The sequence below is a fragment of the Netta rufina genome, assembly GCF_964035555.1.
Source record: "Netta rufina genome assembly, chromosome: 2".
Taxonomy (NCBI): Eukaryota; Metazoa; Chordata; class Aves; order Anseriformes; family Anatidae; genus Netta; species Netta rufina.
Genome location: NC_140124.1, coordinates 111,139,058 through 111,162,084, shown reverse-complemented (window position 1 = coordinate 111,162,084; position 23,027 = coordinate 111,139,058). Strand labels below are relative to the sequence as shown.

At 36.5% G+C, this 23,027-nt stretch overlaps 1 protein-coding gene across 4 annotated transcripts in view; it reads right to left on the bottom strand.

Moving 5' to 3' along the window:
* Window positions 1-23,027, bottom strand: part of ST18 (ST18 C2H2C-type zinc finger transcription factor) — a gene marked incomplete at both ends in the record, with an annotated part of 170,400 nt that overhangs the window by 2,768 nt on the left and 144,605 nt on the right. For 3 of the 4 annotated variants that reach the window (XM_084282930.1, XM_084282931.1, XM_084282932.1), the window contains 9 exons: window positions 1,365-1,468; window positions 3,008-3,096; window positions 5,838-6,059; window positions 7,485-7,565; window positions 7,660-7,722; window positions 12,756-12,824; window positions 13,649-13,711; window positions 16,398-16,513; window positions 22,512-22,757. In XM_084282930.1, the coding sequence (XP_084139056.1) occupies window positions 1,365-1,468; window positions 3,008-3,096; window positions 5,838-6,059; window positions 7,485-7,565; window positions 7,660-7,722; window positions 12,756-12,824; window positions 13,649-13,711; window positions 16,398-16,513; window positions 22,512-22,757 (1,053 nt within the window). The remainder of the gene's footprint in view (window positions 1-1,364; window positions 1,469-3,007; window positions 3,097-5,837; window positions 6,060-7,484; window positions 7,566-7,659; window positions 7,723-12,755; window positions 12,825-13,648; window positions 13,712-16,397; window positions 16,514-22,511; window positions 22,758-23,027) is intronic. The other variant, XM_084282933.1, reaches the window with a different exon arrangement.

Here is a 23,027-nt window from a genome sequence, read left to right as displayed (position 1 = left end):
AGTAGACACAACACTGGTGTGATAACACTGCTGTTCCAGCTACAAGTACAGAGTACGGCACTGAATGGGCTGCTGCCGGGAAAGTTAACATTCCAGCCAGACCCAGTACAACCATGGAGCAATTTGGGGGGGGGGAGAGGGGAAGAAATCTGTTGAAATAAATTAGGCCATCTCTGTGCAAATAGCAAAGTGAGACCAAGGAGAGACAAAAAGAAAAAAAAAAAAGTGTACAGAAAAAAAAAGTGTACAGAAGTCCAGAAGTTATGGAAAAAAAAAAATACACAAAAACCCTCACTGACATTCAATTTGGAATAGATATCTCAGCAACTTTTGCAGTGTGAAGCCCGATCATTTAGATTCAGCACAGGTGGCATAAACTCCACCCGTATTTAAACTACACATGCTGTGGCTGTTACAAAAACAGCATGAATCAGCACTGCATACAAGCCAGGAAGGTGCAAATACAGAGGGGTGTGGCTGCACTCTGTTTTGGATCAGTTCAGATTTACATGCAGTTTCCAGACCTGTTCTTATTTAAGAACTTTTTTTCTCCAGTTTGTAGTGTCACTAAAATATTAAGCAAGTTTTTGCTCGTGCTTTGACCTGGTTTGCCCAGGTGACTCCCCAGGTGCATGCAGGAATCTCCGTGTGGAGGAACATACCTGGCTCACTCCACAGAACCACAACCAGCACCTGGAGGCAATTCAATCCCATCAGTTTACAAAAGAATGACAGTGAACAACTCTTTTCTCTAGCTCTCCCTCAAACTAATCTGCTGTACAAGTTAGCAAAAGGCATCCATCCTTTACCAGGTGTTGCCTGCAGGCAAAATTCAAACTATTTAAATAGTTTGACAGTGAGTAAACTAAAAAATAGACAGTGAGTAAACTAAACTAGATTGTTTTAGGTACAAAATCAATTTGCAGTAAGATTCAGAGCATGTTTGTAAGAGGTGATGCCCTCCCTAACCCGGGTTCTTACAGCAGTCATGGGACTCTGTGGTTTGCTCAACAAAGGTTTGGTCAACAAAGGAAAACAAATGTTTTGTTTTATAAATATATATATATATATATATATATATTTTTTTTTTTTCTGCTCACCGAGATTAGCTCTGAACTGCCATTAGCCTATCACTCACCAGATCTTTATGACAATAACCAGGAATTTGCTGCTTATTTACAGCAAACAAACAAACAAAAGAGCTTGACAAAGAAAGTGTGTAGGATTTGGGTAGTTTTAATTGCTACAGAGTGAAGAGCCCACACAAGAATAACTGCATTTAAACATATAATTTACATATTTTATCTACTTGTTGTCTTTAAATAGCATAAGAAATAGTTAAAACTTTGGCTTTGATGTCATACCTGGGTTTGAAGTTTCATCATATCAGCTTCAATTTTAAGATTGGATTCATTCAGTTCCTTTATTTCCTCATCCAAGTGTCTGATTTCTTCATCACTTTCAATACCTGGAAATAGTTAAAAATACCAATATCAGATTTAAAGTGTCTACATAAAAATAAATATATGAGTAGCAAGGTATGCTGTTACTGAATAAGAGGAAGGTAACAGGCTTTTGATCAAATGACTGATCCTTAAATTGTCTGTGACTTTGCTTTTATTGTATTTTTTTTTTCTCCTAACTTTAAAGCATCTATATAAACTGAAACATGTAAGGCATAATTAATGCTTTCTGAGATTTTGTGTTTCTCATTTCTTTTTTTTTTTTTTTTTCTTCTTTGTAGCACAACATGCAACCACAAGCTCAAAGAAAGAGAAAGGAGCAAGGAAAAAACTTCTGGAAATGCTGCGAAGAGGAACATATATAATGAAACATGAAGGAGTATTTACAATTTTGTTTTAGTTTTAAACAAAATGTAGCAGCAAGCCTCCTTTACAGGGACAACCCCAGGATAACATCTCCAATAGTATAACTGCTGACTTCAGGAAGCTTATCTGTGTCTGCTTCTGATCTTGCAAGAAGTTCTGTGGGGGCAAATCTCTATTTGGCAGAAGCACAGTCTTAGATAGGTGTGATAAATAGCGAAATCTAAATGATGGCAAAAGGGAAACTATCAAGAAGCTAAAACGCATTACAGGGAAAAAAAAAATAAATAGGAGGACTTTTACATCCTCACAATTTAGGTAGCGTAAAAAAAAAAATATCTTCAGCTCTTTACTGAAAGCCCTGTCCTGCACAATACTGTGCGACTATGACTGCTGGCAATGCATATCCTTCTTTCTGCTTACTGTCACAATGAGACAAACTCTGCCGTCAGAAAGTACAGTAGTTGTTGTTTCTGCTTTAAAACCTACAGCCCAGAACCGAGTCTGCTAGCAAGTCAAACTGGGAAATTTATCAGTAGCAGTCCCTGCCCAAGAGGTAGTGTGGACAGAGATGGGGCATGTCGAAGCAAACTCTTGTCCAGTGTGACACAGCTGTTTTGTTCAGCATTTGGAGGCATAAAGACAAAGTTCTCTTATTCCTGTCTCTTATCTATTTAAAGAACATGGTATAATAAAGCAGATTCCTATATATTTCCCCCTATACCTATTTGGTAGTTGTTCCTTTACTTTTAGTTGTCAAAACACTGTACACTTAAAACTAAACCATGTTGTATTCAAGTTGGGAGAAGTCAATTTCCACATCCAGTTTTCCTCTCTTCTATTTTAGTCATTAGTCATTAGTAATGTCAGCTAGTTTGCCTGATCTGCATCTATTGTTTATTACTAATTACACAATTAAAATTGTCTCCAAACAAACAAACAAAAAAAAAATGTTCTGAGATAAAATGAGAGCATATGACAAATGTTGAGTTATCATGAGGTAAATGAAAATAATTTTTTCTCTCATGCAAAGATTTTTTTAATTCAAGTTTAGTTATTGCTAGAGACAACTGAAAGGAGTGAGAATTAATGATAGAATGGCATAAAGGGGCATAAGTATAAATGGGAGTCAGGGCCCTTCTATCTAAATAAATGTCATCATCTTTTACAAATTTCCTTACCACCACTTGCTTTAAGCTTGATAGTCATTAATTCTTCTGAAATTTTGCCCTTTTTTATGGCTTGTGCATTCAGAGGACAACCAGACAGGCTGAAACATATAGGAAAAAAAAACATTAGCACCGACTTGAAAATAGCAACAATCCTTTCAGGCAATATTATCATGCACTTGGACAGACCTCTGTACCTAAGGTCACGTCACGATTGCCATTATAGCATAGCTTCAGGGAATGACATAACTCATAAAGAGCTATTTAACTGTATATTCCAGCTTGAAAATTGGCACAGAAATCTCAACTTATAAGTAAACAACACTTTCAGAATAATCAAAATAGCATTGGGAGCTATTATCAAGTTGCATGGAGAAGCATTTACAGAATTCTTGAAGTTCCACCACTTATAAACAAATAAACTATTGTTGCTCAGAGGAAAGGGGCAGTATGGTTGTTTAAGATGGCAAGTTTACCATTCTTAAAAACAATTAGTTAATGAGATGCTTTCCGTGGTGCACAACTATTGCATCATTTTGTTGATACATAATAATGATTGATACAATATTAACTCTGGGTATATCCTATAGACTGTAATAGCTTTTTTTGAATTGTTCTACTATATAATCAGTTTGCTTTTTAACCACCGTTCACATTTAATTACATTTTGTTATTTCAATGCTTACAATTTCATCAGATGGTAATTACCTGAGGCAATTTTTATAGCCCACTAAAGGGGTAAGATGAATTGCACTGTTGTAATACTATCTTTATAAATAATAAGGAAACACCTATAAGCTGAAGAACTGGCTCAAGGATTTGGAATTTGTATTCAGATGTAACCAAGTAAGAAGTGAAGAAAAAATTTGTCCTATCCTAGCAGGATTTTTTATTTTTTTTTTTTGTGTGTGTGAAACAAAATTTCTTAACAGACTTTTTAAAATAAATAAGTAAAAACTGCTGAAGGTTTAAGTTAGCTTCCTGCCAGCTTAGTTAAAAGCCATACAAGGAAATGTGCTAGTTCTCCAGTTCTGGAATACTGTTTAGTTTCTCTGTCCAGAGCTGATAACTAACTGGAAAAAGGTCTCAAAACTATGTTTGACTTGTTGGATCTCAAGTGTGCTATGAAAGGATATAATATCATGAAACTATATTAATGCTGTGATCTTGAGTGTAATCCAGCCTTAAGTAGGACAGAAATCATCCGTATGTGTGAGTTGCAATCAGCTGACATACTTTTTATGTTATTGGCTTGAAGCTTTCATATTGCTTAGAATAAATTAATTAGCCCCAACTTAAAGCGGTGTCATAATGAAAACACCTTAGCATAGGATACAGCTCATAAAGAAAGTAACTGGACAAATCCACTGCTTTGCATGTTTCTTCTCCATTACAGAGAGGACTCTATAATTTTACATATGAGCAGTTCAAAACTCTTTAATTTATCCTTCAGCATTCTTTGGATGGGCTGATTCCACTACATGCTCCATATAGATAAGGCGATAGCATTAAAAGCTAAGGCTCACATGCAGGCTGTTTAAAATTTCACCTAGAGACTTATGGTGCGCATTTCCTCCTGGGTAGCTGTATTTGAGGACTGGGAGCTTTCCAGCAGCAAACACCTCATAAGGAGAGGTAGGGTCAGAGCAGGCAATCTGACTCTGCTGCTGATAGATTCAGCAAGGATGCAGCAGCTTGTAGCAGAGAGGCCTGCCAACAGGTCACCCAAACTGGATCATTGTCTCAACAGCTGAACTAAGAGCTCTGTGTAACTGTGTATTTCTGTGGATTTTACAGCCAAATAACTAAAAAACAAGTCTAGTCCTGAACTGGAAGTGGGCTATGGCAAAGCCACGCTGGGACTTCCAGATGTGAGGCTGAGAAGGGGGGGGGGAAAAAAAAAGAGAGAGAGAGAAACAGGAGCAGCTCATCAATACAAAGGGTTGAAAGGAAAGGAAAGAGTAAGAGTAACAGAGCTTGATGGGGGGCCTTTAAAAAACAGAGTTCAAAGGCTGTGAATTTTTAACATGGAGTTCTGTTGAATCACACTGCACTTACTCTAACTGAATTTGTTCAAGTCATCTTAGACATTCTTGGAGAAGTTGATTCAGAGTGTTAGAAAAAAAAAAAAAAAAAAAAAAAAAAGCAAAGGAGGCATAGAATAGAGATTTAATTGCCATTATATGCGAAAGACCAAAATTTACCAGGTAATAATTCTGAAGCCATGTACTTTGAGTAACATCAATTCAACATGTTCAAATAATTTCATGTTTTCACAATGATACATAAAATCCTGGTGTTTATTGTTACTGGTATGTTTTTTCTACTTTGTAAGAATAGTTTTGTTTTAAGATTGATGTAACTGCAAACTGATGTAACCCATAAGAATTCTACACATTTTGTGTGTGTGCGGTTCTAGCTATTTAAATACAAAGTTTATGAAAACAGCTTTTCCACTGGTAGAAAGATTAAATGAATGCAGCTATTCCTCTTGCTAAATCTTTTCTGTTGACATTTCAATGATATTTGCATTTTCTATAAAAGATATATAGATACAATTCCATATTTGCCTAAGGAAGAACTCTGTTAAATTTTAAATCATATAGAAACTGTGGTAATCTGAAGAAAAGAACTTGGAAAGTCACATTGTAATGGGAACATAAAATAAGAGTTAAAAGTTTATCCCAGCTCTCTCAAACTTATTCTGACCAATATCAGCTGCAATGTAAGCTGTCTCGTTACTTAAACGACCAGCACAATTTATTCAGACTGTAACCTCATTTGTTGCCATTTCAACAGTGGAATGTTAAGGAAAATGAAAAGAGAAAACACAAAGTTATACCTTCTGTGGGTGACAAAAACATTATTAACATGACCCAGCCCGTTGCAGCCTGGCAAAGGACAGTGTGGCAGCTCTTGTTTGTTCAGTTTCCAGGATAGTGAAGACCCATTGACAGGACTCTCCTTCTGTCTCTTGGCAGCCAAAGGACAACCAGAAGCAGTGCGATGAGAAGTGTATTTACCTGATATGTGACCTTGGCCATCACAGCCTATCACTGGACATCTAAAGAAACACAGCAAAAGAACCCATGTTTTCAATAGAGATAGAAGGTGAAGACAGTCTCAAGAAAGTCTGAGAAAACACATCCAGCTGCCTATGCCACTTTGCACTAATTTTTAAGACTCGGTCTCCTGGGACTCACTCTACCTGAGCATCCAATTCATGTCAAGATATTTTGGGAATTCAGCTGATTTTAAGATTAGGCAATTTCAAGTGCACTTGGACAGCCTAAGAAACTAAACAATTCATTTAGATATTGTTTTGCCAGAAAAGAATTTTGAAATTCTATCACAGGCAATAAATCACAATCTACAAGTGTATGAAAAGTCACCATTCTCTCTTCTCTATCTATGTTTCTGGCATGAAGCAGAGGGTAGGTTTTTATATCTGGAAAACTTGTACTGTCTCATGCACATACTTGCAAAGTAAGTTATTTTTATTCATCTCTCTACTTATCTATCTATCCATCCATCCATCTATCTATCATAGAATAATTAAAGTTGGAAAAGACCTCCAAGATCATCTGGTCCAACCATCACCCTACTACCAATATCACCCACTAAACAATGTCCCTAAGCATCAGATCCAACATTTCCTTAAACACCTCCAAGGATGGTGATGCCACCACTTTCCTGGGCAACCTGTTCCAATGCCTGACTACTCTTTCTGAGAAGAAATGTCTCCTAATTTCCAACCTAAACCTCCCCTGGCACAACTTGAGGCCATTCCCTCTAGTCCTATCACTAGTTATCCGTGAGAAGAGGCTGACCCTCAGCTCCCCACTCCTTCCTTTCATGCAGTTGTAGAGAGCAATAAGGTCTTCCCTGAGCCTGCCTTTTCTCCAGGCTAAACAACCCCAGTTCCCTCAGCTGCTTCTCACAGGACTTGTGTTCTAGGCCCTTCACCAGCTTCATAGCCCTTCTCTGGACACATTCCAGGGCCTCGATGTCCTTCTTGTAGTGAGAGGCCCCAGACTGAACACAGTACTTGAGGTGCGGCCTCACTGGAGCTATTTATTTTTGTGCTGCTTTGTCAGTGTTATGCTTTCTCTCCTATCAGCAAGCATAAAGTACAATATTGAGTGTTATCACTTACTGTTTTTAATGGAATCCACACTCAAGTAAGTCATGCAGTGAATTTCTACTGAGTTTTCAGTTTTTGCTTTTAGTGAAAATTTTACTGTTTAAAACAATAGAAACAATGCAAACAAATACAGCAATCCTTCCTCACTGCTTAAGCTCCAAGTTGATGGACTCCATCAGCTTCACCAGAAGCAGAAACATTTGGTTTGGCTCCAGCTCTGGGGCATATTCTCAGATAGCTCAGATTAAGTAGGTTATTTCCTATAATGTATCAACTCCTGAACTCTTTTTTTTTTTTTTTTTTTTTCTCCTTTCACAGCTAGTAGACCTGTGTTTTTGTACTCACTTTAGCTCAGGGTCTTCTTTTTCTTCCTTGGTAGGAGTCACTTTGATACCACCTTTCCTGGCACGGGGACAACCAGATAAGCTGAAAGAAACACACAGAACAAAAGCCACTTCTCTTGATGCTGCTTGGCAAGAACACCAACCATTGCAGTCCCAAAACATGGGACAATTCCTACCTTCTGTGTGATGCATAGTTCCCAGTCACATGGCCAGAGCCATCACAACCAGGTGTAGGGCACCTTTAAAATAAGACAGGGAGCTTACAAAACATGACTTCAAAGATAACAGTAAACAACATGTACCTGGTGCATTTTGTCTTGGGTGGAAGAAAGAACAACACAGCTTTTGTTGGATAATTAAAACTAGTTCTTAGTTATTTATTTTTTTTCTAAATGAGAAAATTGCTTTATTTTTTTTCTTTTATAACTGAATTTTAGTAAGAAAAATGACATTTTTCATAAAATATGTACATTTAAATACTTCATAGCACTGTTTTCACTGAACATTATTCCTTGTACAGGGTCAACATTACAAAAAAAAAAAAAAAAAAAAGCAGATTGATACAGATCTATTTGTAAATTTACTGTTACATGTTTGTTATCCGTCTGATGTTTACATACAGATACAGATATAAATAAGCCCTTTGCCAGTATTTACAGCAGGGAAAATGGAAGCAGAAAAGTTGTTTTACTTTTTTGGACATCAATAGAGTTAGTGTAATAGCCAGAATATGAATGTAGTGGTTTCTATATTCTAGCACTGTAACCATACCTCAGGACTATATCTAACACTAGATTCAATTGGGTATTCAGTTTGGCAATCAGATTATGTTTATGTCCCATCTTTAAGGGTTTTTTGTGTATGTGTGCAATGTGTGCAATGTGCAGAAGCCTTTACAAGTATGAATGTTTAATAATAAAATGTCCATACAATTTAAAGAAACATTCCTGCCTGTTAGTATGTCATTGCAGTTGGTCTGGGAGTGTAGGCTCTGCACTCACTAGTAGTGCATGAAAAATGTGCTCCAAAAGCCCACAGGAGTCAGTAGATCTTTTCATTGACTTCTGCAGGTTTTGGGACAGGACCTTCCATCTCTGAAAGTAATTTTTCAGAGAGTGTTTTCTTTTGTTTTGTTTTGTTTTCATTTGAGGGTATTGAATTTTTGTTTGTGTGTGCTTGTGGTTTTAGAAGAGAATCATGCCTCAACACACAAAGCAGTATAAGCAAAATATTTACCTTTAGAAATTGTGCCAGCCATTTCTACATTTCTGTGTTATACAGCACTACGTTCTTGTGTTAACTATCCCTAAGAGCCTTTTGAATTCTATGATTTTTACAGAGTATCAGAATAACAGGAAGAGTAGTGCCAAACAAACATTAAGGAAGCTTGCGCTGTTCAATACTCTCATAAGGGTCTCAGTTGTTACTGAATCTGTCCTGAGAAGAGGAGATGAGTGATTTAATCAGGTTGTTGGTAGGCTGCCATGGAAAACACCTACAAATATAATTGTAATGTCACATCTGAGTATGCAGGTGTATCTCTTAACAGAATATGTAAAAATGTTTCTCTGTAAATGATAAATTTGTCAAAATTATGATTTCTTTTGGACATGACCAAATTTATTCACTGATTCAAGTGGAATTCAGCAAATAATTTCAACTGAATAAAGGGGAATCTTTTTTATTTAAATGTCAAAACATTTCATGATGACATTTTCTGAACAAAATACTTTGGCAGAATGCTATGCTTCACACTGACAGTGAAGGTAGAGGTGTGGGTTGCAGAGTGCCAAATATGCTTGACTGTAGAACTAAATGTTGACCTGTATGAGCATGGGACAAGAACTGGGCACAATGTTATGTGGAGCATGCAGCAAGGGCAGATGTCCGGAGAGCATGAATGCTCATAAGTAAAACCAGAATACCTGCCAAATACTATGGGTATTAATTTTGGCTACTTGTTTTATCAGATGATCACAGATGGAAGAGCTGTCCACATAGACTGGACATGGATTTTAATTCATCCAGAGCTCTTTATGGGACACATTCAGATCATGAGTCTGAGAGTTATGGACTTAAACAAGACAGTGAGCTAATTTTGAATCTCCCCATCTGCCTTTGCCACTCCTGACAGTGGTTAGATTGAACAACCGGATTAGTATTTAAAGTATTCTTTAAAGATTTAAAAGTAGTTTTTAAAGATTTGAGAGTGAGATAATTTCAATATTGATTAAAAGATGATGTTTTAGGCAGATTACTGACAGATTTGTAAGAACCTTCATTAGTAAGATTCCTGATCTTGACCACTGGGTCAGGGTTTCTAAATATTGGTTATAATTTTGTATGGACTGTGAAAGTCCACAATACAAGATGCACCAACAGTGTATTGCCTTCCAGTCAGTAATACTGTGGATCTTCATCAGCTTTTAACTGGCTGATGAGTTTGGACTGGTGCCTTATCTCAGGGAGTCACCCTCTGTTATGGAATCCTGTACAGAGCCAAGAAAAACAGATTTATTTTGGAGGATCAGAGGCCTCAAGAGCTCAAGCTAAAAGATGTCAGCTCTCAAGTCAGTGTAGGTTACAGATTCTCTTATACATCAAGTCGGTTTTCTAAGAACAAATCTTACAGTGATTTCACACATAAATTTTTGTAACCATGCACTGAGTACTATAATTTTGTGCCCTACTCGAAGAGGGTTGCTCTATCTTTAGGTAGATGAACTACAACTTCACATAAAATTGATATACCGAGCTGCTGATCTAGTCGCATTTCTGACACTTTTACTCACTGTAAAGGTTGTAGAAATAGTTAGATAGACACTTTAGTTATGGAAAACCCACAGAGGTCAGATAAGAAAGGTATTGACTAGAGAATATGTGAGGTTGTTTATGGAATATATATAACTATCAACTTGTATGAAACCTATCTAGAAGAACTGGTAAAATCTCTCCTAATAATTGATATTTAACCTGTAGAACAAATAATCTGAGGATAGGACACTCTATCTATTCCCTAAAGTTTCTGAAATGTAATAAGATATTTTTCTAAAGTGCACTTTTAAACTTCTTTAAGGTTTTTGAAGCAGTTCTTTGGTGAAATGAGAGTGTGAATCAAGTTAATAGTCACAACTCTCCCTTATAGCTTTAAAATCCATGAGTCATTATCAACATTTGTATATTTTAATTTGACCAGCTTAGATTGCACTCTGCAGCGAGAATCCTCAGATATAAAATTTATTGAATCTAACTCCAAAGTTCACTTTTTGAACAGATCTTCCTTATTTTCAAACTGTAGATCACATGGAAGCCTTGTATCTTTGCTGGCTTAGAGATTCACAGTTAAAGCCAAAATCCTGTCTTGATTCTGGCAAAGTAAACATGACTAACATTTGGAAAAAATACACAGCTTTTTCATATTCACAACTAACTACATGAGGGTACTTTGGTGGCCTGATTCTATGAACATTTATGCCCTTTGCTCACATCCCTGTGAAGTAAAACCAACAACTGATATTGCTATACTACACCAGTATGGTATGCATTGCAGCTTTTGGCATTAGATTTCATTTAGACTACCCTTTTCAAAATCAGAGTTTTGTTTAAAATTTCACCTGAATAATGTTTGCAGGAAGCTAGAATACGGTGGTACATTTGTGGAAAATAATTTTATTTAGCCCTTTTCCCTTTTGCAAATTGTCTGTGAACAGATTTTGAATTTTGCTCTTTTTCTAGCTAATTGAAATTAAATGCTAAGTGCGTTATGCAACATATTTCTGTCTGTGAAATGTTCATGAACTTTGACTTTGTCTTTCACAACTCACTTATTATACATGGCGTACAATGTGCAGTTTGTCATTTAAGTCATATGCTGTTGCTCCTCTTTCCTTATGGCATGACCAAAACTCTAGAAGCTTTAGTGGAAAAATAACCATATTGGTATGCAAATTTCCTTATTCACACATGAATATGGGGGGAGGGGCTGCATGAGGAGCAACTATTCAAAATATTTGTGTGAGTGTCTATGTATGGCAGAAAGCCAACAAAAGCAGGGACAAATATATATGACTCAGCAAATGATTTCAAATTTGTCAGCATTTTCACAAGTCAGTTCCCTGCTTCATGTGCTGCTCTTTTCAAAACATACTGAAACTAGACTTTATACCTTTGAGACTCAGTGATCTAAAAGCTCAAAAGTATTGTGCCTGTGTGTCAGTTTACCTATCTGTCAGTTTACCCTGGCTTTGGGAACTTGTTTAACTATTTGGCTATAAAAAGTTAGTGGCCTTACTTTACCAATTTGCCACATCTCCAGCAGGTTCATCACCACAGCTACCATCAGTTAGGCATCTTTTTTGTTCATGCTGTTGGACTAGAGTATGAGACAACTTATATTTAGTCTTGGAAGCTATCTTGTGACTAAACACACATGCCAATCCTATGTGTAGTCTGTCCTACTATAAATATCATTATACCAGCATAATAGTGCCATGGTCAGAGTTTTTCTTCTATCTGCACTAGGGATGAACCTAAAGGACAGAAAGGACAGTCACAGGATTCTCTCCCTTTTACATGCATTCATGAGTTTTCCAAGCCATCTATTACAGGATCCAATTTACAAGTTGCAGAGGGAAAGCTATGAAAGAACTCTAATTATCCTTTCCTCTTTCCCACGTCCTTATTGACAAAGCCGATTCAATAACTAGATGACTGGTTGCCAGTGCCTCTCTTGACTACAGATTTTTGAAATATTCATATGTCCCTATACATCTGTCTATATAGCAGAGCCTGCACAGTCCTTTTGTAAGTGACATTTCATGGTGAGAATTATGCCAGCACAAAATCATATGACTTGATGTCTGCTTCAGTGACATTAAACTCATAGTGCATGGTAGTGAATGACAAAAAATGATATACAAGAATTCTGGTATGGTTTTTGGATTTCGTCTAACTTCTCTGATCAGACTGGGTTATTTGCCAGATCAGTAGCACGTGTTAGATATTTCCTCTTTATATCTGAGTCAGAAATAAACTGCGAGAGGCCTCTCAGTGTTTATATTTTTTTTCCCTTGGGTCCTAGCTAATTCATGAAAATGAAAATGAAGGGGTACAAAAAAGAAGAAAGGCAAATGGAGAAATAAAGTCTGCTTCAACTGATGAATTTCACTGAAATATTTCATATTTAATTGCTCAGAGCAATTCAGATATGCAACCGGGAACATGTTGGTCAAAGATAAACAAGAATAACTTTTTTATTATTATCCATACTTACTTAAGCTCCTGTGAGTTAGCAGCCATAAGGGATTTTAATGTCTTGTCAGCTAACGGGCACCCAGAAACACTGAAAAAAACAATGTGGAATGTTTCACTAAAACAGAATATTTTTTTTCTTAAAACAACAACCTCCAGACAATCTATGACTTCAAATGTGAAAAAAAAAAAAATCTTCAAATATTTACTGATATTTGCTGTTGACAAAGGAAGAGCAGCCCATAAAAACTGTATGTCTTAAGTTACTGAGAAAATATATGGTCAGGGCCAGAGGTTTCAAAATCTCCTTAAACCTGCATGGCAAGCCAGTATTACACAGAATGCTTCCTTTATGTTGCCTACATAAAGGGCAGGTGGAACATCTGGCCCATGTGTCTGGGAAAAGGCTTCTACCTTGCTCCCAAAAGAAAAATATTGTTTCAACCCCCAGGTTAACAGTAGGCTATTCTGAAGGAAATAAATAGCATCTACAGAATGTATTAGCAGATCTATGAATTTCAAAATCACCTGCAGAGATATCTACAGGAACATCACTTAAAATCCCATGTACCAGCATCTGTACAGAGTGTGCCTGTACACTTAAGGGAATGAAAACTTTACTAAATGACTTATCTACAGGTCTCTGCTAAGACATACAGTTTGAGTAATAAGCACATCCTGCCTAAGTCAGTCTATTCTATTCTATATCTAGTCTATTGAGTTCAGACCTTCACAAAATATAACAAAAACAGGAAAACAAACAAACAAACAAACAAACAAAACCAGAAACATTACTGTATGGGCAATTTTCTGCAAATTACTTTTGAATACTCATCCATGGTTACTATAAAATGTTAAATGACAACAGATAACAGTAACTTAATTTCCTGCTTTGGGTTTCCTGTTGTTTCTTACCTGCGGTGTGAGGCATAGTTTCCTGTTACATGACCACTACCATCACATCCTGGAGTTGGACAGCTATGCAAAGATGTAATGAGAAATTGCATGAGTATGCAAAGATGAAATGAGTATGTATACTATATCACATACATGTAGCTTACCCTGCAATGACTTACATAATGGTGCTTACGGAAATCATATTCATCATTACCCATCTCATAACTATTAAGACACTACAAAAAAACTAAAAAAACTTACATAACAATTCTAGTTTTCAGTTACTACTTGAAACATATACGGACAAAAAAAATCCTATTTCCACAAATGCAAATTACCCAAAACCTTATTTTTTTGATCTATGTAATGTGAAACCACCATGGTTTGCATAGATTTTTCAGTTATGACTTGTATTCTTGAAAGGACAAGTTCACTATTGCTACCAATTTTTGACAGCAATTCATAAATCCTAGAGCTGAAGTTTTGATCTGACCTTGTATGTAACAAAGACTAGAGAATAATAATACCCCAAATCATTCCCTCAGCCTCTGACTAAAATAAAGCACCTTGTTTAGAAACACATATATTCTTTATTTGCTGAAGTAAGTGAGAAATAGGTATTATGGTTGTGTGTTAAACTAAAAGCATGTCAGTTGAAGCACATTTTCCTGGAGAAAATGTTTGACCTGGAGAAATGTTACAACTGCTGTTTTTCCTCAACCCGTCTTTGGTCATAGCACTGAGCTCATTTATCACATTGGGATACAATCCTCTGCAAGAGGGCGAAGATGGCAAGAAATGCAATTTATGGGAAGAGGGGGAAGAATAGGTGAGTTAAATGTATCTTTCTATAGTATTTTAAGCTATTTTATATAAGCTATGTTTAAGTATTTTAAACATTAGTTCTGCAGAGTCACCTTATAAAGGGTTGTATCTTCTTTCACTGGGCCCATGTTTAAAAAGGTCAAGCCAAAAGCTGTACAGAAGCTTTTAGCTAGTGCTACATGAGTAAGGCATACAGGAGATCCTCATCTGGCTATTTATTCTGAACTGGCAGAATGCTATGAACTTTTCCAATTCTGTAAAAAAGCCTTAGGAGGACATGAGTGTCATTTTCACAGCCCATTCCAAACTGAGCAGTGTGGTGTTGGTCAAGAGAATTAATATGGAAAAAAAAAAAAAAAAAAAGAAAGCACATGCATATGTGCTTTATATGCATTATATGGTATTCATATAATGGTGTCAGAAATTTTTTCTCCACAAGTACTTTTGCCATTTTAAAAGCTTCCTCATGATGGAGCCACCTGTACTGGATTGTTCTGTATGAGTTCTAAGTTCAGTGAGATCAAAGAAATGCAGTGGGATCCCTATATTGTCTATAGATCCTGCTGATGCATTAAAACTTTGTTATTTAATTTTCTGGACAGGTATATTTAAGGTACCTCTTTCTACTCACCATGTGAAAATAATACACTGTAAGGTTATCACTGCTTTTGTAAATACTGTGAGGGATTATTATTTAGGAAATTAGAAATGTATTTTACAGACATCTCAAAAGAGGTCAATATCACAAAGGAATAAATATTAGAAAAGAAAAGCCATTAGAGTCTTCAGCAAATAAACTCAGTGATTTTTGTATGCAACTGTTTTAGAGGAGGCAAAACAAACATGACCTCTAGCAATTTAGATCATGAACTACAAGTGCAGATACAATGTGTTGAGTAGACAACATGCAGACTGCACGGCATGAGGTGAAAGAATCATTCTTCACAGAAGCTTGTCCCAGCGAAATATAGTTTCTAAAGACAGAGGCAGATCTAACTGATTCAGTGCCACTGAGTCTGGGGAGCAGGACACAGGGTGACAGGATGCAACTCGTTTATTTTTGGGTGATTCTGTAGTGATACATTATAGACTATCATTACTAAGCAATATGGAATGCAGTTGCATAGAGAGATGTATTCTGTTTGGGGGACAAAACGAACAAACAAATAAAACCAACCAAACAAACCCACCCCTCTATTGTTATCAAAGTGGTGTTGACGTGAATCCAGTAGGCTTTTGTGAAGAGCCTGGGATTTTAAGAAGTGACTAGTGTTATGAGCTGTCTGGGACAACTTTACTGAAAATAATCTGAACTGAAACAAGTGGCTGTGTGCAAAATGACTGAACAGAATTGTCCTGGTTTCTTTGCTGTTTTTGATAGCAAAATTTTGGAACTTAAGACTAAGAAAGTGAGTCTCTGTACTTGGGAAAAGACATCATTAACCTTTTCTTCCGGAGTGTGAATTTGTATGTCCACTGGATTTTCAGCAGGACAGAATGACTAACTCGGCTTTGAAGGAAGCAGATGAAGGAATTAAACACAGATTACCTACAGGTTGGAAAACCATTGGGGCAGCTCCTTTTTATCTTGCATTTTGTCTTGTGAACTTCTTCACATTTTTAATATCTGAGAAGTCCCCAGCACTTCTGCCCAAACCCTCAGTAGTAGAACTACTGAAGGCTTTCCAAATAAAGTTTATTTAGTTACATAAATATTAGCACAAACTACCTGTAACATGCTAAAAAAACTGTGTAGAAGAAGCTGTTGCCAAAACTCACATCTACTGAGTTGCATAGCTACAACAGGAAGCTACCTGCAGTGATCAGTCATGGAAGTCTCCCTGCTCAGCTCCCTCAAATGCACTCCAAACCCACACTTAGAACAACAGCATAGTCAGTATTTAGAAGGGCAGAGGAAAACATGGCATTTTTTGTGACTCACGTGATGAGTTCCTTTTTGAGATCTCTTGAATGGAGCTTGGGTTTAGGACTTGGTATGGAGACATCTCCTGGATATTTTTTTTCTTCTATATTTTCTGGAGAACTCACTGGATCTTTCTGAAATATTAGATGAGAATGTGACAAAAGGTTTCTCTTGACAAGACCTTCCACATTTTCAACAAGTAACTTGAATGTCTTGGAAAACATTTTAAAAAGTGCCACAAGAAGCAATGAGGAGAGATTAAGAAAGTTTAATACATTAATAATTTCAAGGAATCATAGGACTTTTTTAATGTTGAACTGTATACTTGTGAAATTATTTCTGAAAGTAGATGCTGTTTTAAGCTGTACATAAGGAAAATCAGGTTTAGATTTATATAACACTGATAAAGATCAAAGAAAAATACACAGGTAAAATTAAAATGGCTTTGGAATAAATAGAGACAAACAGGATTTCAGCAAGTATATCCTTGATTTTTCTGTGCAAGTACCTCACTGAGTTTTGGTACTCACACAAAGTGAGTACCATTGCGCCATATTGTGTTACAAAATTATAATCATAAATAAAAAGTTATTGTACATAAAAATATGTAAATACAAAACTTTCTAGGTTTGTAGAATGCAATGACTTGTCTTATGCAAAGAGAAGATTTCTTGTTAAAATAAAAATCCCGAGGGGAAAAAAAAAATAAAAAATGACATTTTCTTAGCAGCAGGCTGGTAAGAGTAGTTGCTGATTTCTACTATTTATAGATTAAAATCATCACCATTACAAGGCTGTTTGATAGATGGTATGGATTATGGGTATTAAGTCCTCTGGGAAGGCATTTTGGAAATCCAGTGCCCTGAAGAATACTACGTTTTCATTTTCTGAAATAAAAATGTCTTTGACAATTTCATATAGCGTAATTCATATTGTTTTGAGGATTAATGTCTTCAATTATTACTATTTTTATGAAGGCTAAATATTTCCTTTCTTGAGGTATGCTCTGTGGATATTATGTTATTCAAGAAATCTCCAAAACCCTTACCATCATTTATCAAATCTGTATAAACCCCTGCTGGGAATTCATGTTCTGATTTAAACTCTGATACTCAGGCAGGTAGCACCCAAAGTTTACTGCATGTAGGAGCCGAACTGCTGCCTGCGGTCAAGGGGAGAAGCTTCCAGTTTCTGCTAAACTCTCAGTATTGGTGCTGTAGATTCTCTGGGCTTGTGCAGCTGATTAATGTGCCAGGACAGAGGGGCAGGGATGTCTGCAGAGCTGTTAAGCACAGAGCGGAGAGCTGAGGAGAATCTGGACTGAAAATGGAGATTATGCCTAACGGGACTTGTAAGCTCTGCGGGGGTGTTTCTTCTGATAAAGCTTCCATATGGTCCTCAATTCTGGCAGCTCATCTTTGCCTGTTTGGAGACTAGATCCTCAATATGACTTCCTTCTGCTTTCTGATACTGGCTACCTACTGCCTACTGTATCTCACACTATACATACATATAGAAACCGTGCCATATTATTGATCTATCAATTACTACTGATTATTGGAGCCACATTTGTGGGGTTAGTTTGGGATTAATCTCATCTGCTACAAATATAGAAAGCAAAAATGCATATCTTCTTTTCTAAAAACTCCTCCATAGTAATTATCAAATAAATCTTTAAAATATAAAAGTAAACTGATATATTTCATTTTCTTAGAATTTTATTTCTACAGGAAAATTTCACAAGAGGAGTAATAGATAAAATAAAAAATATATATATCAGTATTTCTAAAATGTTCAAACAGAAATACTAAATTTTTGAACATCCTCCAAACATGGTAAACTAAAATGCTAAAGACTGGAAAAAGGAAAGACAGTTTTATTCAGGATTCAAGAAACCTGAAAGGCCATTTTGGAACATCAAATTAAATCCTGGTTCTTGTGGCATGTGGGGGTGTTTTTTGCCACTGCAATCTGCAGAAAGGGGGTTCTAGTTACTGACTTTGTCTTCCCACATGTTCAGACCTGCCTTTCTTACATATATGAAAATGAAAGCTTCTATAGGGATTATCACCATTGTAACACCCCATAAAATCAAAAGCTCCCAAGAGAAACCAAAGATTGTGACCTTCTGTTGCCAGCTGAAAGAGCCCAGATGTCAAAATAACTCCAAAAACTCTGAGTAACATTATTTCCATTTAATGTAATGGAGGTTGAAGAAGGCTGGCTTGTTGTGCACATTTCCTATCAACTCCAATAGGTTGTATTTGTATTACTGAACTAAAGGCTAATGCTGTGTTTCTAAAGACTTAGTGAATGCTTCAAATGAATCTTAGCAAAGTATGAAGACTGGGCACACATCACCTTCCTCCATCTCTTGTCAAGTGTCCATCTGAAAGGAGCCAGGTATAGACAGTGGTGGAAAGACCACTTGGACACTCTACTGGGCTCCTGAACTTCATGATGAACCTCAGGATACACCTGCAACCAACAACAGTTCCTACAACTGATCATGCTGTAGGGCTTCCTACTATTTTCAGTTATAGTTTGTGTTCTTTATCTCAAATGGAAGATATCTCTTGATCATTTGATGAAAAAGAAACTTCTCTGTGTTAGCTATTCATCATGTCACTGTTTGATACCTGCTGCACAGAGAGGACTGACTACGAATTATACATATCAGGACTTGACAAAATATGACAGTAGTGCATTCGATATACACAGCTTCATTTAATGATGTTCCACTGAATGTTTAACAAAAATAAGATGACAAGATTAAGGTTGACATAAGTATTTCCACTACCACCAACATAACTGATACTAAATAGTTTTGAATTGCAATATTTTCATTTCATATCTTTGAAGGATTTTTTTTTTTTAATTTTAATTGTGGATTTCCTGAATTAACTTTCTGAGATTAGCTGTCGTGTTTTTTAAACCAACAGCTATACACATACATGCACAAAGGCCTACAAAAAACTTCATAATAACTTCTCCTTTGAAAAAGAAAAAATCTCCTAAGGACCAAAGTGATAATAGAGTTTGCTTCCTGGTCAATATCCCTTATTATATTTCTAAGGAATGAGATACAGATATATGGATATTTAAACAGATGATTTATTCAGCATTGTCTTTGCAGCTTGTGAAAGACTCCTATTATTCAATAAGCATAAAATCATCAGATGTGTAGATGCTGCAAAAGGAAGACAGCACAATGGGAATGCAAGCAGAGGAATATTAAAACCCCACCTTTCTTGGCCCTCGAGTCAATACATGTGGCCCAAAAAGGAACACATCTACCTGACATGAGCAGACCTAAAGACCAAGCATTTCTTGGCCTCCACACTTAGGACTGAGCATAGAGCATCAAGCCTTGGGTTGTGTGCTTCTCCAGAGATTTAGCTTTAGATGGAGAGCCCTTGGAAAAACACCTTTAGTGCTTCCCACTTTTTGGTCATTTAAGTGGTGATCATGACAGCTAATCAAGGCCAAATATATATATATATATATATTTCCTTTCCCATTTCAACAGATTTATAATTAAATACTATTAAAATTCTGAAGAATTCCAGACTAAAAGGAAAATCAGAACCAGCCCAATCAGTTCAAACACTACTATTTTCTGCAGAGCATGTGTGTATTCACGCATGCACACTACAGAAAGCAAGCAAGCAATGAAACCCCATTAATGTACAGATGGAAGTTTATATTGATTTCAGCAAAGACCAGAACATAATGGTAACATGAATAACAGATAATAGCATCTGGCACTTTTAACATTTTTAAGCCCTGAAATCTTTGGAGAACTGACAGTTGAACTAACTGACAGCTCTAGTTATTTCTCAGCGCTTTCCTTTTGGAGAGATTTTGAGCTTTTTCCAAATTCAGATATTTTTTTTTTTAAGGGGGCATCTGGACAGGCTATTTCACTGAGAGAGAGAGAGACAATATTTTCTGGAAATTACCACCAAAATTAAGCAACTGTTGTGCATATGAACCAGATAACAATGAATTAGAAATAGATATAATCAGTCATTTTCTTTGCATGAGGATAACTGCCAGTCTTCGATTTGCAAAACAGAGCCTCTGGCCTTGAGATCATCGGACATATTGACATTCCCTGGGATGGCAAAAGCTCACAGAAGAGGTCTGGGTCCAGAACCTCCATTAGGAACAAACCATACAGTGTCAAAGCACAGAGTACAAGGGGCAAGAGAGCCATCTTTATGTCCTTTGGATAGCGTGCTGATGCCTTCAGTTCCCTGTGCCAGTGCCAAGGAAGCAGGCAGCCACCTATCTCAGCTTTCTGAAAGTCCAGCAGGGAGCAAGGAGATGCTCCTGCTGTAGCTCTTTCTCTGAACTGTGGTGGCAGCAGGGAGGAAGAACGGAATGACAAGCACCCTGCCGAGTCTGTGACACCAATTGATCCCCTGCAGCAAGGCAATTTTCTCAAAGCTGGACATGCTTGTCCATTATGTGGCATGAAGGGGACCTTCAGTCTACCACTTCGTATAAAATGTACTCCAAAGCCCTAATAGAAAGACCATGCTCCCAGAGCCTCATGGCTGAGGCAGAGAGCATCATCAGCTCTGCAGAGGTTACAGAAACATACTCTTCAAGAAAACCCTGCCTCCAAGAAATGGTCCACTGTGGTGCAAATGTCTCATTTTGGCAGGTCTCTTCCTAGTGCTGACAGATTTTTGTTCTTTTTGCAACTAAATTATCTTTTATTTCCAGGTATTTTTGAAACTGGGAGCCTGAATCCCCACCTTCAACCTTAAACAGCTTTACCCCGTCTATGTCTTTTTAAAGTACTAGTTTTGATATCTGAAGAAAAGATAATTTCATAATTATTAAAATGTTCAAATACCATTATTTAATATATAAAACTAAATGAGAAGGAAACGTATTTGCAGATGAATAAAAATTCCAAAGTAGGACATCTTTTATTTTACTTTGGAAAACTATTAGTCGGGCTTGTTTATGTTAATTGCCAAGATTTTACCTAATTTGACTGAAAATCCTCTGATGGTCCCTTCCTAATTAAAAATAAATAAATAACCTGTGTTCAGACAGATAGTCCCAGAAAAAAAAAAAAAAAAAAAGAAAAAAAGAAAAAAAAAAGGAAGACAATAGGAAATTATGCTACCATGTTACCAAGATAGGATAGACATGACAGAGCAAATTATAAACAAATTATAACAAAACTAAAATGAAGACCATAATCAAGTTGGAAATGGCAATCTAGAAGATTAGCCATGAAAGATGCAAAGTTACTAAATAAAACCATTTACTGAAATTTTAGTTGCTCATCTTTGCTGTGTTTTCAAGTTTGAGCTTTTATATTTCCTTGGATAGGCTGAAAAGAGAAGACATCTGTATGTACTTATATATTTTTCCCATGCTCTTTCCGTATGGGATAAAAATCACCACAGTTGGTGGAAAGTATTTATATATCCTTCTGTGCTACTTGTAGCCAAAACCTTCAGGAGTTACTAACAATACCTTTATTTCTGAATGCTCTCCATCTGACTTCTCAACAATTAGACTCACATGTGAGGTCTAAGACTCACTGGTAGAGATTTACTGAAATACATTAAAGGTAAAACAAAAAGTTCTTCACTGAAAGAATACTGTAGGCAAGGGTCTAAGCATGTGTTTAAATACTCGGATATTGAGTTATCTAGTATGATATAGAGCTGGTATGAAAAAAAAAAAAAAAGTTTCAACATGAAGAGACTACCTTGGCACTTTTTGTTTTGAGTGCTAGGTCGTTTGTGTATATGTGCTATAGGACTGAGCCACTAGGAAAAAAAATTAAGAAGCAGTATTTAAGTGTGCATGCTTTTCATTTCCTTTTCTTAGATGCTTACAGGCATTCACAACCCTTATAACAATTCACGGTTGTTGTTTTCCATCTCTGGAAGTAGGCTCTGAAAGCAAGATCTTTCAAAATGAGTAGTGATTTTTATTTTTTGCCATATCCAACAAAACATTAAAGCTAACTCAATGTTCACAAACTTCTACTGTAGAAATAAATTCCCTTTAAACTTCAGCAAATTGGTCATCCCAAAGACCATTATCTGACACTTATCCACGGGAAAAAAGTCATTCAGAAACTGAGAAAAAAAATACCTCTTTTTCTTCTTCTTTCCTGCCATGTGTCTTGCTGTAGTTGATTGGGGTATCCCAGCCTTCCTGCTCACAAAGAGCCTGGTAGAAGGCTGCATTTACCAGGATACTGCTTGTTTTGAAAGGAGAAGAGGAAGGAGTGGGAAGTACTGTACTGGAAGAAGTGAGAGGCATAACTTTGTCTTGGCTTCGGTTCTTTTTCATGCTCAAATCCAGAGTGCCATTTTCATCCACTTCTATCTCAGCTCCCTGACATACAACAGGAAACAGAGACATGTTTAGGTACAGAATGGTGAGGCTGCAACATAACCATGTGGTGCTTTTAAAGGATAAATATAAATGCATGCTTTTATTTAAATTTATCTGAATCTAAAACCAGCTTTTCGATTTATATCAGTTAATGTCCAACTCTTAGGCAGACTTAAATGCAGCTTCAGTAATGGTGTCCCTGCATCTCAGCTTAAAAATAGTAAGCAGAATTTAAATAAGATGCCTCTAAACCATAACCTATACACCCTA